The 14085-nt window shown below is 40.5% G+C and overlaps 1 protein-coding gene across 1 annotated transcript; it reads left to right on the top strand.

Moving 5' to 3' along the window:
• The first annotated feature begins 1188 nt into the window (after nt 1-1188).
• Nucleotides 1189-1815, top strand: CETN1 (centrin 1). The gene has a single exon (XM_008072219.1). It carries the CDS (start codon nt 1211-1213, stop codon nt 1727-1729), a length of 519 nt encoding a protein of 172 aa, XP_008070410.1. The 5' UTR covers nt 1189-1210; the 3' UTR covers nt 1730-1815.
• Nucleotides 1816-14085: the final 12270 nt, after the last annotated feature.

Raw genomic sequence — 14085 nt, 5'->3', positions numbered from 1 at the left:
GGGGGGGGGGGGGGGGGAGGGGGTGCCAAAGCAAGAAACATAATGGCCACAGCTCAAAGAGCCATGCGGATACACTGGAGTTTAACAAAGCAATGGCACCCGCTTCCAGTCGAATCCTTTTAAACTTTCCCTTTGATGTGATTGGGTGGTGGTCTGCTTCATGTCATCACGGAGGGAACAGGTAAGAGCAGCTACTGAGGTCAGGTGGTAGACCGCAGGCAGATGGGTGGATTAGTCCCATGATTGCTGCCATGGTGATGGGGTCTGTGTCATGAAGAGCTGATTAGATTAACTTGTTTACAAGCTGGGAAGGGGTTGTAAAGCAAATATCAATAGCTACCTCTGAGAAACCGGTTCTGTCCTTTGGCTAGTGATTAGACGGTAAATCAAGGTGATCTGCTAGAAAAATATGACAAAGTTAAGCAATGTTAAAATGGCTTGTTCATGGCCGGGCTCGGTGACTCAGCGGGTAATCCCACGCTTTGGGAGGGCGAGGTGAGTGAATTGCCTGAGCCGGAGGGTTTGAGACCCGCCTGGGCAACTTGGCGAAACCTCATCTTTACACTAAATAAAAAAAAACAAATTAGTCGCGCCTGTAGTTCCAGCAACTTGGAAGGCTGAGGCGGAAGGATCGCCGCAGCCCAGCAGGTCGAGGCTGCGAGGGCCAGGAGCAGCCACTGCACTCCAGTCTGGGCGACAGAGTGAGACTCCAACTCAAAAAAAAAAAAAAAGAAAGGCTGTTCATTGGCAACACTGACTCCACGTTATGTCCTTTCAATTATCCTACATTTACCCTTAGGTAACCTCAGACCCAGAAAGTGTTTTTAATTAGCACGGAAAAGGAGACAAGAAGCACTTCCCCGTGCATCTACAAAGCTGGTCTTGCGGGTGCCAAGGGCCTGAAAAGAACAGCCAACGCCAGTGAATGCAAGAAGGCAACTGTGGCTACAGGCTGTGCCGGCCAGCTCAGGTGTCAACGCGTGGAAACTGGGTCTTAAACCGAGGGAAACTGTGGCTGGGAGGGTAAGCGAGACCTCGCGGACGTGGTGGCTGGAGGAGAGCAGGTTGCTCGGCGGGGGTGGGGGGCGCGGCTGCGCGAGAACCAGGGAGGCCCCGCCCCGCCAGCTGGGGGCGTCCGAGCGCGAGCGCCGTGACCACGGTGACCGCCGGGACCGCGGCGCCGCCGTTGAGGCCGCGGCCGCGCGGAGCGATGGCTCTCAGCCTGAAGAAACCCAACGCGCCCTCCACCAGCCAGAAGAAGAAGGCGGGTCCCAAGCCCGAGCTCACCGAAGAGCAGAAGCAGGAGGTTCGGGAGGCGTTTGACCTCTTCGACGCTGACGGCAGCGGGACCATCGACGTGAGGGAGCTGAAGGTGGCCATGCGAGCCCTGGGCTTTGAGCCCAAGAAGGAAGAGATGAAGAAAATGATCTTGGAGGTGGACAAGGAAGGCACCGGGAAGATCAGCTTCAACGACTTCTTGGCCGTGATGACTCAGAAGATGGCCGAGAAGGACACCAAGGAAGAGATCCTGAAGGCTTTCCGGCTCTTCGACGACGATGAAACCGGGAAGATCTCTTTCAAAAACCTGAAGCGCGTGGCCACGGAGCTGGGGGAAAACCTCACGGACGAGGAGCTGCAGGAAATGATCGACGAGGCCGATCGGGATGGAGACGGCGAAGTGAACGAGGAGGAGTTCCTTCGGATCATGAAGAAGACCAGCCTTTATTAAAGTCATTTGAGAAGTGAAAGGGACCCTCGCTGGGTTCCCTCTTTCGTTTTGTGAAACCTTCACTTAGAGGACAGCGGCCGTCTCTCCCTTCTCTTCCCCGCTCCCTTGTCGAGATTTGCTTCCAGATCTCCAGATGAAAGATGCTTGTACCGAGATTTGACTTTTAAATCTCTAGAGCCAACCTGGATCACATGAGTTTAAACCAAAGGGGCCCCTGAAGCTTCAGTCCACCCACCATTTGCCCCGCGCTGAACTTGCAGTGACATCCATTGAACTGGACGCAGGGCAGCTTCTTGGGACAAACAAAAAAATGTGGTTCCCTTGTCACTTCTTTGGTGGTCTTAAATTATCTTGCTTCATATATCATTCCTTTATTTCCAGTCATTGTTCCAGCGTAATGAGGTGGAATCTGCCAGCAGGTCGCTCTTGCCATTTCGCTTCGCTAAAGGAAAACAGTGTGGTCACTTACTAACTTACTGAGCTCAGGAAAGATGCTGTTCTAAAGTATAGGCTTGCCTTGAATTTAGTCAGTTGTGCATTTTGACTATTCAGTCCTTTACACATGCAAATGATTCTTTGTGTGTAAATTTTTGACTGGGTTATCCAGGGCCTGTACGCATACTTGGGCTACAGAATAAAAATGAAATCTATTGACCCAAGCAAAGTATAATTTGCTTAAGAGATTACACTAATGATGTTGAGTAAATAATTACAAATGTAAGGTCTTAATTTAGGAAACCATAACAAATATCTTAATATAACATGTTAAGCTGCTTATCAGTCCTTGGAAAGATCAGTGGATGTTTTAGTTATTAGACTACTATAATGTAACCTTAGTCATCTTATTGCTGCTTAATTACGAGCCACTGTTTCCCTGCTAATTCTTAAAACATCTTGGTTCTTGGTACTTGTTTTTTCCCCCCTCTGACATATAGTTAATGTCAGAGTGTCTGGCATATGAGTGGTCCTCTCTTTTACAAATCTCAGTAAACTGTTTTCACTGTGGCTTGTGTACGTGTTAATACTACTTGTTTTCTGCCAAACATTTAGCCTTTCTTGCTTTGAAATAGAAGATACCTACTCTTTTGAATATCTACAAATTTGAAATTAAAGAAAATGTAAGTAATTGGGGGAAAATAATATAAATCTATCTGCTGAGATGAAAGTTTTGGCTAATATTTTAATGATATACAACAAAAAAAGAAGCAAGATATTTTGGTCACAACTAAACCTAAATTAAATCTTCATGCAAAGTCTCATTAAGATAATGCTCAAATTCTGGAAAATGTTCCCTTGTTTTGCCAGCAATTTTACCCTTCAGAAAGTGGGGGAATCTAATCAGGGGTACTACTATCCTGGGCTTAATTCTTATTAACAGGGACTAATTTGTCAAAGCAGCAGTACTGGCTGAAGTGATGGGCATGTAAGCATTTGCTGTGAGAAAAGATTTTGTTGAGGTGCCTGACACAGGGGCAGGGGAACTCACACAGGCTGCAGGTGCTAACAGTTCAGGTTCAAAGTCTTATTGTGGACTCAGGTGCAGTCATAGTGAACAGGTGCATCTTGGGCCAGCATCAGTGTGAAGGGCCTAATCTGAGGGCAAGGAGAGGGGTGAGGCATCCTGGGAAACAAGATTGCCTGGCATCCTGTTGACCAGAGTCTTAGCTCAAGGATCAACATGAACTAGAGTAGAAATACCAGAAACAAAGAATGTTGGCAGAAACTAGGAGAAGCAGCCAGAGTCTCAGCCAACTGGACTGGGCTCAGTCTTGGCTCTTGGCCCAGCAGAGGATAGAGGAGAAAAGCAAGAACCTGGGCTGAAAGCCCAGCAGTCAGGCTGACCACACACCACAGGGTCTGCAGCATAGTCCTTAAAGAGGTGCCCTGAGAGTACAATCCATTTCAAACAAGGAAAAGTGGTTCTAGAGTCTTTCTGATTTTCACTTGCTGCCAAGGAAGAACTTCTCAATGCACTCAATAGTGCATGTGTCTGCTTCTCAGTTGACTTATCCTTGAGAATAGAGGTTCAAGGGTGGGGAGAAGTGTCAACTACAACAAACCCAAACTGGCATTTGAATTCTAAGAGAAGCCAGTGATACACTGGCTAGGTCAGATGTGTATCCTAGGCTTTACAAAAGTAGAGCACAAAAAATTTAAAGAAAATTTATAGATATCTTTTTTGCAGATGAGAAAACACAGCTATAAAGGTTGAGAGGAACCAAAACTATAATTTTCATGGTAGTATCACAAATGGTCCCAATAAAGAAGCAGCAGGAAACATACTAAAGAAACCCATGTCATATGTAGGGGACTCATGGGGAAGTTCTTGCTTTTGAATGATCTGTATTACCGATGAAAAGCAGAGCAGAGGTCCAAGGATGAAAATATAACAGTATCAAGGTTGTATTAATATATTATGAAGAAAGCTAAATGCCCCAAATGAGCAGAGGACATTAAAGGATTTTTTTTAAAGGATATCTTAGTTATACTTAAAATAAGAGAAGATAAAAAGGGATATGTCCAACTCTTGGAGATTGTTGCAGGTTGGTTTCCATAAGAAGCAGGCTCTAAGTCTGAGGTTTGTATGTAGGATATTAATTCAGGTGTGATTTTCTGATCACCCCAGTGGGGAGGGAATAAACTAGAACTGGTCCGAGAGAGAAGTTAAGCTGTGACCAAGTTATAACAAAGGCCTCAACTGATCCCATGGGGGAACTCTGGCCAGCTAGGATGGCTGGCCCTGTAGAGATGTCCTAGATGGAGACAAAGGGCCTTTAAAACTTCTCATTGACTTGCAGTCACTGGGCATGAACTGTCCCCCAGGAGGGAAGCATGATGTTGGGCAAGGTGGCCCTCTTTATCCAAGGACAATCACTAGGAGGGAGAACCCAGCTACAAACTGGGGACAGTACTTCAGTTCTAAAGTGCAGGGCCCTGGGGGTATTGGTGTGGGTGGTGGAATCTGGGCAGTGTCCCATAGTTTCCACCAACAACCCACCCCTTGCATGAGAATCTGATCGGAGATTCGGATGGACCTCTTTTCCTGAGGGAAACTTTCAAAATGAAGGTTAGAAAGATAGATTACAGCCCCTGCCACAGCAGACAGTCTCAAGGACACAAATGGACTCAAAGACACAAATGGTACTCACCATCCCCTCAACCACCTAAACTAGATTCCCCTCATCCTCAGCAGGCACCTCTGCTGATGTGAATGACTCACCACATGGGATGACCCAGATTCTCACCTCTAAAAGGTATGAGAATCATCAGTCACCATGCCTTCTCCAGCCACAGCCACTGCACTTAGCACTTTTACCCTCAAAATGGAGTGAAGGCATACTGGAGATATGCATGTATTACCTGGGTGCCAAACACGCTCTGTCCATTTACTTCCAAGTCCTGATGATCAGTATCTTCTTTCCTTGACTGTTGCTCTCTTAGCATGAGAAGCTCACCATGACTAGGTGGGACACATCGTTTGAAATTTAATAAGACTGTTGGTGTGCCCACTGGTGGAAGCATTCCCCCTCTGGAACCAAGACCTCTAAATGTGCAGAGTCCAAAGTTGTAGGAATAGAAAACACACATTAAAGAGGACATGACTGGAAGTTATGATAAGAACGACTTCCACCCTTAGTTTGCTGGACCCAGGTGATCTACCTAAGAGATAGCACACCATTTAATGGTCATTGATTTACAGTATATGCTGCAACCTGGAGTGTTGGCGCCACATCCTCGCTGGTTACCATGTCAAGGGTGGCCTTCAGAGGCATGTTCAACAGGCTTTCCCATTGCTGTATCAGGTCGAAGGCTTCAGTATGTTAAAGAATCAATGGATTTCATGGTTGTACGCTCATTGCTGCTCCTCCTTTCCTGTAAAGTCGATCCTTTTGTTCAATATGGCATTGTGGGGTCTTGTGTCAATAGAATACTCACATATGATGCTGGCTGAAACTCTGCAAGCAGGAAAGGCAAAACCGTGACTGAAATAAGGTTCAAGTCCAGTTAAGATGAGTCACTGCTCAGGCCTATAATTCCAGCACTTTGGGAGGCTGAGGCAGGAGGATTGCTTGAGGCCAGTAGTATGACAGTAGCCTGGGCAACATGTCATCCCTGTTTCTATGAAAAAAGAAGAGGTTCAGAGTAGACTACTTGACACCAAGAGACCAGTTGATCATCTTGAGGGACAGTACATTCTGCATCCATCATCCTTGGTGAATGAGAGTCCCTGCTGTTGAACTCGTGTACACAGTGACTACTCAATTCACACACCTATTGTGCTAACACTAGGGTGGCTATAACCACTGAATAATCCATTGCTATTATTATTTTTAACAAATCATTATCTGTTAGATCAATTAAAAATAAGAAAAAAAGATGTTATTTTACTTTTATTCCCTAACACTGTTCTATTTGTGTAGATTTGAGTTTCTGACCTATATAATTTTCCTTCTTGAAAAAAATTTTTTTTTTTAACATTTCTTGCAAGGCAGGTCTACTGATAACAAATTCCCTGATTTTTTGCTTGTCTGGGAACGTTTTCATTTCTTCTTCGCTTCTGAAGAATAATTTCACTGGATACAGAATTCTAGGTTGGTGTATTTTTCTTTCGACAATTTAAATATTTTACCCCACTTTCTTCTTGCTTGCATGGTTCCAAAAATAAGCCCAATGTAATTCTTATCCTTGTTTCTCTATAGGTACGGAGTTTTCCTCCTTCTGGCTTCTTTCAAGGGTTTCTCTTGTCTTTGATTTTCTACAGTTTGAATATGATATAACTGTGTGTAGATATTGGGAAGTTTATCCTGTCTGATGTCTGAACTTCCTGGATCTGTGATATTTTATCTGTCATTAACTTTGGAAAATTCGCAGCCATTATTATTACCTCCTTTTCTTCATCTTTTTCATTGTGCAAACATTTGTATTAATAGATAATATTTGCACATATTTATGAATATACATGTGGTATTTTGATACATGCATGAAATATATAAAAGTCAGGGTATTTGGGGTATCCATCACCTTGAGTATTGATTATTTCTATGTGTTGGGAACATTTCAATTTCTCTCCCTAGCCACTTTGAAATATACACTATATCGTTGTTAACGACAGTCACCCTACTCTGGCATCAAATATTATAATGTTATAAAGTTCCTTCTATCTAACTGTGTTTGTACCCATTAACCATTCTCTTTTCATGACCGCCACCAACATGCATGCGTGCGCGCGCGCACACACACACACACACACACACACACACACACACACACACACACCCTCCCCAGCCTCTGGTATCTATCATTCCATTATACCTTCATGAGATCAAATTTGTTAGCTCCCACATATGAGTGAGAACATTCCATATTTGTCTTTCTGTGTCTGGCTTATTTCACTTAACATAATGATCTCCAAGTTCATTCACATTGCTGCAAATGACAAGATTTTATTCTTTTTTCTGGTCAAATAGAATTCCACTGTGTATATATACTTCATTTTCTTTAGCCATTTGTTCAAAGATGGACACTTAGGTTAATTCCATATGTTGGCTATTGGGAATAGTTCTGCGATAAACATGGGGTGCAGGTAACCCTTTGATACACTGATTTCATTTCCTTTGGATAAATACCCAGTTTGGGGATTGCTGGATCATATGGTAGTTTTATTTTTAGTTTTTTGAGAACTCTCCATATTGTTTTTTCATAATGGCTATACCAGTTTACATTCCCACTAACAGTGTATAAGAGTTTCCTTTTTTTCACATCCTCATAAGCATCTGCTATTTTTTTCTTTTCTTCTTTTTTTGAGTTGGAGTTTCACCCTGTCACCTAGGCTGGAGTGCCATGGCACACTCACAGCCACCCCAGTGTCAACCTGCTGGGTTCCAGCAATCCTTCCGCCTCAGCCTTCCAAGTAGTCAGAACTATAGGTGCTCACTAGTGCACCCAGCTAATTTTTTATCTATTGTAGAGACTAGGACTCGCCAAGTTGCCCTGGCTGGTCTCGAATCCGCCGGCTCAGGCAATCCACTCGTTTCAGCCCCCCAAAGTACTGGGATTACAGGCTTAGCCACTGAGCCTGGCCTATTTTTTTGTTTTTAATAATGGTCATTCTAACTGGGATAAGATGATATCTCATTGTGGTTTTGATTTGCATTTTTCTGATTAGTGATGTCGACCATTTTTCATATATTTGTTGACTATCTGTATGTCTTCTTTTGATAAATGTCTATTCATGTCTTTTGCCCACATTTTTTGTTCTTGTTTTGTTTACTAATGTTAATCTGTATTTGCAGTCACTCCCCAGGGTTAGCTACGTTCTTCGGCATTTTCTTTTCCCTCTGATATTCCCCTTGCATATATGTTACACCTTTTATAATTGTCCCACAGTTCTTGCACATTCTGTTCTTTTTCATTTTCTCCTCTCTTTGCATTTCAGTTTTGGAAATTTCCATTGATATATCTTCAAGTGCACTGATTCTTCCTCTGGCTATGTTTGATCTATTAATGAGCCCATCAAGGTCTTCTTTTCTTTCTTTCCCTTCTTTCCTTCCTTCCTTCTTTCCTTCTTCCCTCCCTTTCTCCCTCCCTCCTCCCCCTTTCTTTCAAGACAAGACTTGCTATTTTGCTCAGGCTAGTTTCAAACTCCTGAGCTCAAGCGATTCTCCTGCAGCAGCCTGTCAAGTATCTATGAATACAAGCTTGTGCCACTGCACCCAACTAGTCTTCATTTCAGTTACAATGCTTTTTATTTCTAGCATTTCTTTTTGAAACTTTCCTAGAGTTTCTATTTTTCTGCTTACATACACATCTGTTCTTGCATGGTGTCCACTTTTTCTATTAGATATCCCTTGACATATTAATCACAATTATTTTCTTTTTTTATTCAAAAATTTTGTTGTTATTGTTTATAACAGACAAGGTCTTGCTATGTTGCCCAGGCTGGTCTCAAACTCCTGAGATTGAGTGATCCTCCCATGTTGGCCTCCCAAAATGCTGGGAGGTGACCCAATCACAGTTCTTTTAAATCCTTGTCTTGGTAATCCTAAATCTCAGTCATAAATGAGTCTGCTTTTATGTTTGGTTTGTTTCCTCAGGATGTGTATTTTCCTTTTGGTACGCTCCTTATAATTTTTTGTTGAAAACTAGGCATGATGTATTGGTAACAGAGGTAAACAACCTTTAATATAAGGTTTTATTTTACCTAACTTGGAGTTAGGTTGTGTTTACTATTTACTGTAGCTTTGGTGTCAGAGCTAAAATTTCCTCTGGTGTCCTTGTTTTTGTCTCCTCTGATATATTTAGCTTTCCCTAGCATCTCCTTAATTATGGTGTGAGTAATCCAGTTACTCTACAGTGGCTTCTTGATGTGGTAGTGTAAGGGGATGGGAGCAAATATTCCATAGACCTATGATTTAGTCTCAGTCTTTCAGTGAGCCTGAGTTGAATATTTTCCCTTTCCCTTTACCCACACTAGAGCAGCCTAGAGTTGAGTGTATTTATTGCCCCAGGTTAGTTAGGCTTTGGTAAAACTCCAGTTTATTAAGCTCTAGTGATCAGGCCTTGTTAAGGGGAACAGAGAGTTCTGGGAGTATTTCAAAATGGCTACCTCTCCCTTCCTCCTGTTGGGAGCACATGAGGAATTTTCTTGGTGTTCACCTAGAGAACCTAATGGGATTCCTGGAGTTAAAATGCAGGGAAGTGTGAAGGCTTCTCTATACAGAGTCCTCTGGATTTTCAAACTCTCAAACTAGTCCACGCTGAGCCTGCAAAAACTTGTCAATTATAGTTTAAAGTGTTTCTACTGCTACTGGCTTCAGCAACAGGTTTTTCCTCCCAGGCTTCTGCTCCCAGTAAACTGTGATTCTCTCATTCTTCCTGTCAGTCTGTCCAGTTTTGGGGAAAGTAGTTTGTCTCATGACCTTAATTCGCTAATAAATCTAATAAGAGTTGTGGATTTCCTGTTTGTTCAGCTTATTTCTTGTTTTGAGGACAGAAGTGATATGTTAAGACCAAAGATATATGGCTATTTTAATTTCATTTACCAATTGTTCATAGCAATTGTATACAGTCATGTACCTTGCATACATAATTGATTTTTACACGTTTATCTTGTTTTCTACTACCTTACAGAATTCACTTATCAGTTCTAGGGGTCGTTGTAGATTTTTCAGGATATTCTATATACACAATTATAGAATATCTGCACATAGAGACAATTTTGTTTATTTCTATTCTATAATCTTTTTTCTTCTGCCCTATGTTGGCAATGTATTCTTTTATTTCACTTTCTTGCCTTATTGCACTGGCTAGAAATTCTAGCATTATGTTAAATAAGAGTGGTAAGAGAGGAACATTCTCTCTTTGTTGCTGACCTTAGGGAGAAAGTATTCAGTCTTTCACCATTGAGTATAATATTAGCTATAGGTTTTTTGTAGATGCCTTTTATCCAGTTGAGGAGGTTATCCTCTATTCCTCTTTTCTGAGAGTTTATATCATGTGTGTAGAATTTGGTCAAATGTTTTTATGCATGGATTGGTATGATTATGCAATTTTTTTCTCCTGTTACTATGATGGGTTACATTGATTGATTTTTTTCATTAATGAACCAGCCTGCATTTCTGGAATAAACCCACTTGGTCATAGTATGTAAGCCTTTGTATATATTGCTGAATTATATTTGCTAATAGTTTGTTAGGGATTTTTACATATATGTTCATGAGAGATTTAGGCAGGTAATTTTATTTTCTTGTGATTTATTTGTCTATCTATCTTGGTATCAAAGTGATATTAACATCATGACATGAATTGGGGAGTATTCCTGCTTCTTGCATTTTATTAAAAAGACTGTGTAAAACTTTAAAGGTTTGTGAAGATTATCTAGTGAAACTGTATGGGCATGGAATTTCTTTTTTGAGAGTTTTTTAATTACACACTCAATTTCCTTAACAGTTATAAGTTATTCAAGTTATCTATTTTATATTGGGTGAATGGCAATAGCTTGTGGTTTATGAGGAATTGTTTCATTTTATCTGGGGTGTAAAATGTATTTGTGTAGTGTTAGTATTCCCTTGTTACCTTTTTTTATGTCTACATGATAAACAGTGACAATCCTGGTTTCATTTCTCTCTCTCTCTCTCTCTCCCCCTCCTCTCTCCTCTCTTTAATCAGGCGTTTTAGAAACTTGCCAATTTTGATGGCTTTTTTTTCAAAGAATCAGCTCTTTGTTTTGTGGATTTTCTGCTTTTCTGTTTTCAATTTAATTGATTCCTGCTGTTCATTATTTATTTTCTTCTGTTAGAGCTTTGCTTTTTGCTTTCTGGTTTCCTTAGGTGAGAGATTATATTATTCATGAGAATTATTCTTTTTCATGTATGTATTTAGTACTCTAAATTTATTTAATACTCTAAATTTATTTCTCAGTATTGCCTTAGCTATGTCCCACAAATATTGATATGCTGTGTCTAAATATTTATTCAGTTAAATGTATTTTTTAAAATATCCTTCAGACTTCTACTTTGACCTATCTGTTGTTTAGAATTGTGTTGTTTAGTTTCCAAGTGTTTAGAGTTTCCTCTTATCGTTCTGCTATTGATTCATTGTCGTCAGAGGGCATGCTCTATAAAATTTAAGTTCTTTCAATTTTTGTTTGTTTAATGGATCTGAATGTAGTTTATCTATCATCTATCTATTTATCTAGTGACAAATTTTCTTAGTTTTCTTTCCTCTGAGGTTGTCTTCGTTTCTCTATTTATACCTGAAGATTATCTTGATATAGGATTCTGGGCAAAGAGTTTTTTTCTTTTGGCCCCTTTATAAGCATGTGGTGTGCTCTCAAAATAAAAACTAAAGTAAAATAAAAATGAATGTATTCCTAGGCTACATTTATAAGAGTGTAATTCATCTAATGAGGAGAAAACTCCATCCTTATAATCTGGAAGACAATGCTTACTTCTGGTTATTACAACTGAAAATAAATGGGAGAAATCAAAGTCTGTGGAGAGCAGTTAGATAAACAGGGTGAAAAGATACCAAATCATGTCTGAAAGAAAATAGTTTAAAGAAATTAAGGCAGTTTCACCTGAAAAGAAAATACTCTGGAGGCATATGACCACCAAAGAAATGACTTGTTCCATATGACATTCTCTATGAGAGAGAATGATATGCAAATGAGATTTCAGCTTAGCATCAGCAACTTTATAACAACCAAACCTGCCCAAAGATGGGCTGTGCTGCCTGAGGGCTATGTTCTTGTCATTAAGAGTGCAGAAGTGTGGGTTGGATGAATATTTTACCAAGATGCCACAGGTATTTCAAACTATTGGTGTTGCAATGCCATGCCAGGCAATTCATTTTCAAGATGGGTTTCTAGGATTACAATAAAATAAAACATATTTAGATACAGAATCTTTAGACTTGCAGGTTTTATTTTCATATTAACACTTGTACAAAAGTACTTTTCCTACATAAGAACATTTTATTACTACAGTTGATGAGGATTACTTATAGGAAATGTGTCTGCCTTGATCTTGCTGAACATATCTATAATTCAAGGTGATACTACAAAGTGATATATGTGATTTTAGCAATATCACTTAATATAGCATTTTAACGATAGCACTCACTCAATATAGCACTTAAAATAGCACCTTCTGCATACTATACACTGTTTGGGAGCATTTACATGTTCTATTGTTATCTTCCTTTTACCCAAGAGGAAATTGAGGCATGGAGAGATTAACTAATTTGTGTAAGATTACATAGCTAGTAAGTGGTAAAGGAAGGATTTGAATCCAGTTTGTCTGGCTCCAAAGTCCAGGCTCAAAACCAACATACTATCCACCCTCCTAACTCTTTATTTAGTTTAACCAATTTGTCAGACTTGTCCAGTTCAAAAAATATGTCCCTTCCAAAGATCACAGTACTCAACCAATGGTGCTGCTGGACTCATAACATATTTGGAACTCTTCTTTTGGAGAGAACCTGAAAACCTCTAGCACATACTTTTGAACATTATCGAGGCAAATCTTTTTTCACTGAGCTTGGGCTTACTTTTTTTGAAATAGCCTCAAGTTGTTAGTAGTCAAAGCTGACGAACAAGAGTGACTGGAAAAGCTGGAAGTTATCATTTGTGGTTTAAAACAGTAAATGTCACTGAAATGATGAGTCTCATTTCTTTGAATGGTTTTTAAATTGACTTTGAAGGTACTTCCAAAAAATAAGCATCAGAAAAGTAGTGAGTGGCAACAGCATCACTGAAATAAGTCTCTAATCACCAAGGAAACCCAGCGTATTGAAGGAACTACACCCACTTGGATGTATACATCTGGTGATGTTCTATACTACACAGATGTGTCCTCTGCCTTGCAAAAGAACTGTTCTTGTACTTATTAAGACATAAAAAGTGTAAAGAAGAAGGCACCAAATAGGAGATTCTCATGCATGAAGTGCTCAAACAGCACAAACCTTTATTAGGTGACATTACGGCGAAAAGTCATTGTCTTCTCAGCTAGAAGTGACAAAGTCATTAGTTTCTGAGTGGGACAAAAGTGGGTTTGAAGCTCCACACAGTCATCTCCTAGCAGGTCTTGAGAAAAATTACTTATTTGAGACTTTGTGTCTTCATCTGTAAAGTAAGAGGAATTGCATTGCCTTATTAGGATGTTGTCAGAATTAGAAATAATTTATATACAGTAATCTAGCACATAGCAGGTCAATAAAGGGAAGATAAAAATAACAACAGGTGAAATGTACCCCCTAAAGATAACATCGATACATAAACACATTCTTCTCACACATCGAGTACAATAGCCTCAGAAAAATATTGCCTAAATTAAACATGCCTGCTGAGCTCACATTCACCATCCAGGACTATGGAGAGGAAGTTTGGGACCCAGTTGGGGGAAAATGTTTTAAAATGTTATGGCTCCTTACCAAGGGTAGACTTGCAGTTTGTATTGGCATCTCTGCTCTTGCCCAGAGTTTGTGAGCCTCAGGCCCAGAACAGAATCAGGCGTGTGCAGAGGCATTCGGCAGCTTCATCAGGACTGCTGCGGTTGTGCAGAGTCCCCTCAAAGAGGCTGTCATCCAACCATTAAGCCCAGCGTCGGAGCAAGGGTACCTTTTACTTGGCATATTGGCATTCAGTGCTTTTTTTCTTCTCTCTACTGGTTTATCTGCCCAAAGGGTTTTTTTATTTTTATTATTTTTGTTGTTTGTTTTGTTTTTTAACATATTTTTTTATTATAAGATTGTGGGGTACAGTTAAGGGTTAGGTATACAAATGTGCATCGCTCAGGCACCCTTGTTGATAAGGGGTGTCTCCCCGTCCCCAGACAGATATTGACCACTAATCCCAC

Source organism: Carlito syrichta, unplaced genomic scaffold (genome assembly GCF_000164805.1).
Source record: "Carlito syrichta isolate Samal-C Ts95f unplaced genomic scaffold, Tarsius_syrichta-2.0.1 Scaffold314876, whole genome shotgun sequence".
Lineage (NCBI taxonomy): Eukaryota > Metazoa > Chordata > Mammalia > Primates > Tarsiidae > Carlito > Carlito syrichta.
The sequence above is the reverse complement of the archived record's forward strand: the minus strand, read 5'-3'. Positions and strand labels throughout refer to the sequence as shown.

Bases quoted from the DNA above. Each gene is read 5' to 3' on its own strand.
- CETN1 (XM_008072219.1), top strand. From the start codon at position 1,211: ATGGCTCTCAGCCTGAAGAAACCCAACGCGCCCTCCACCAGCCAGAAG.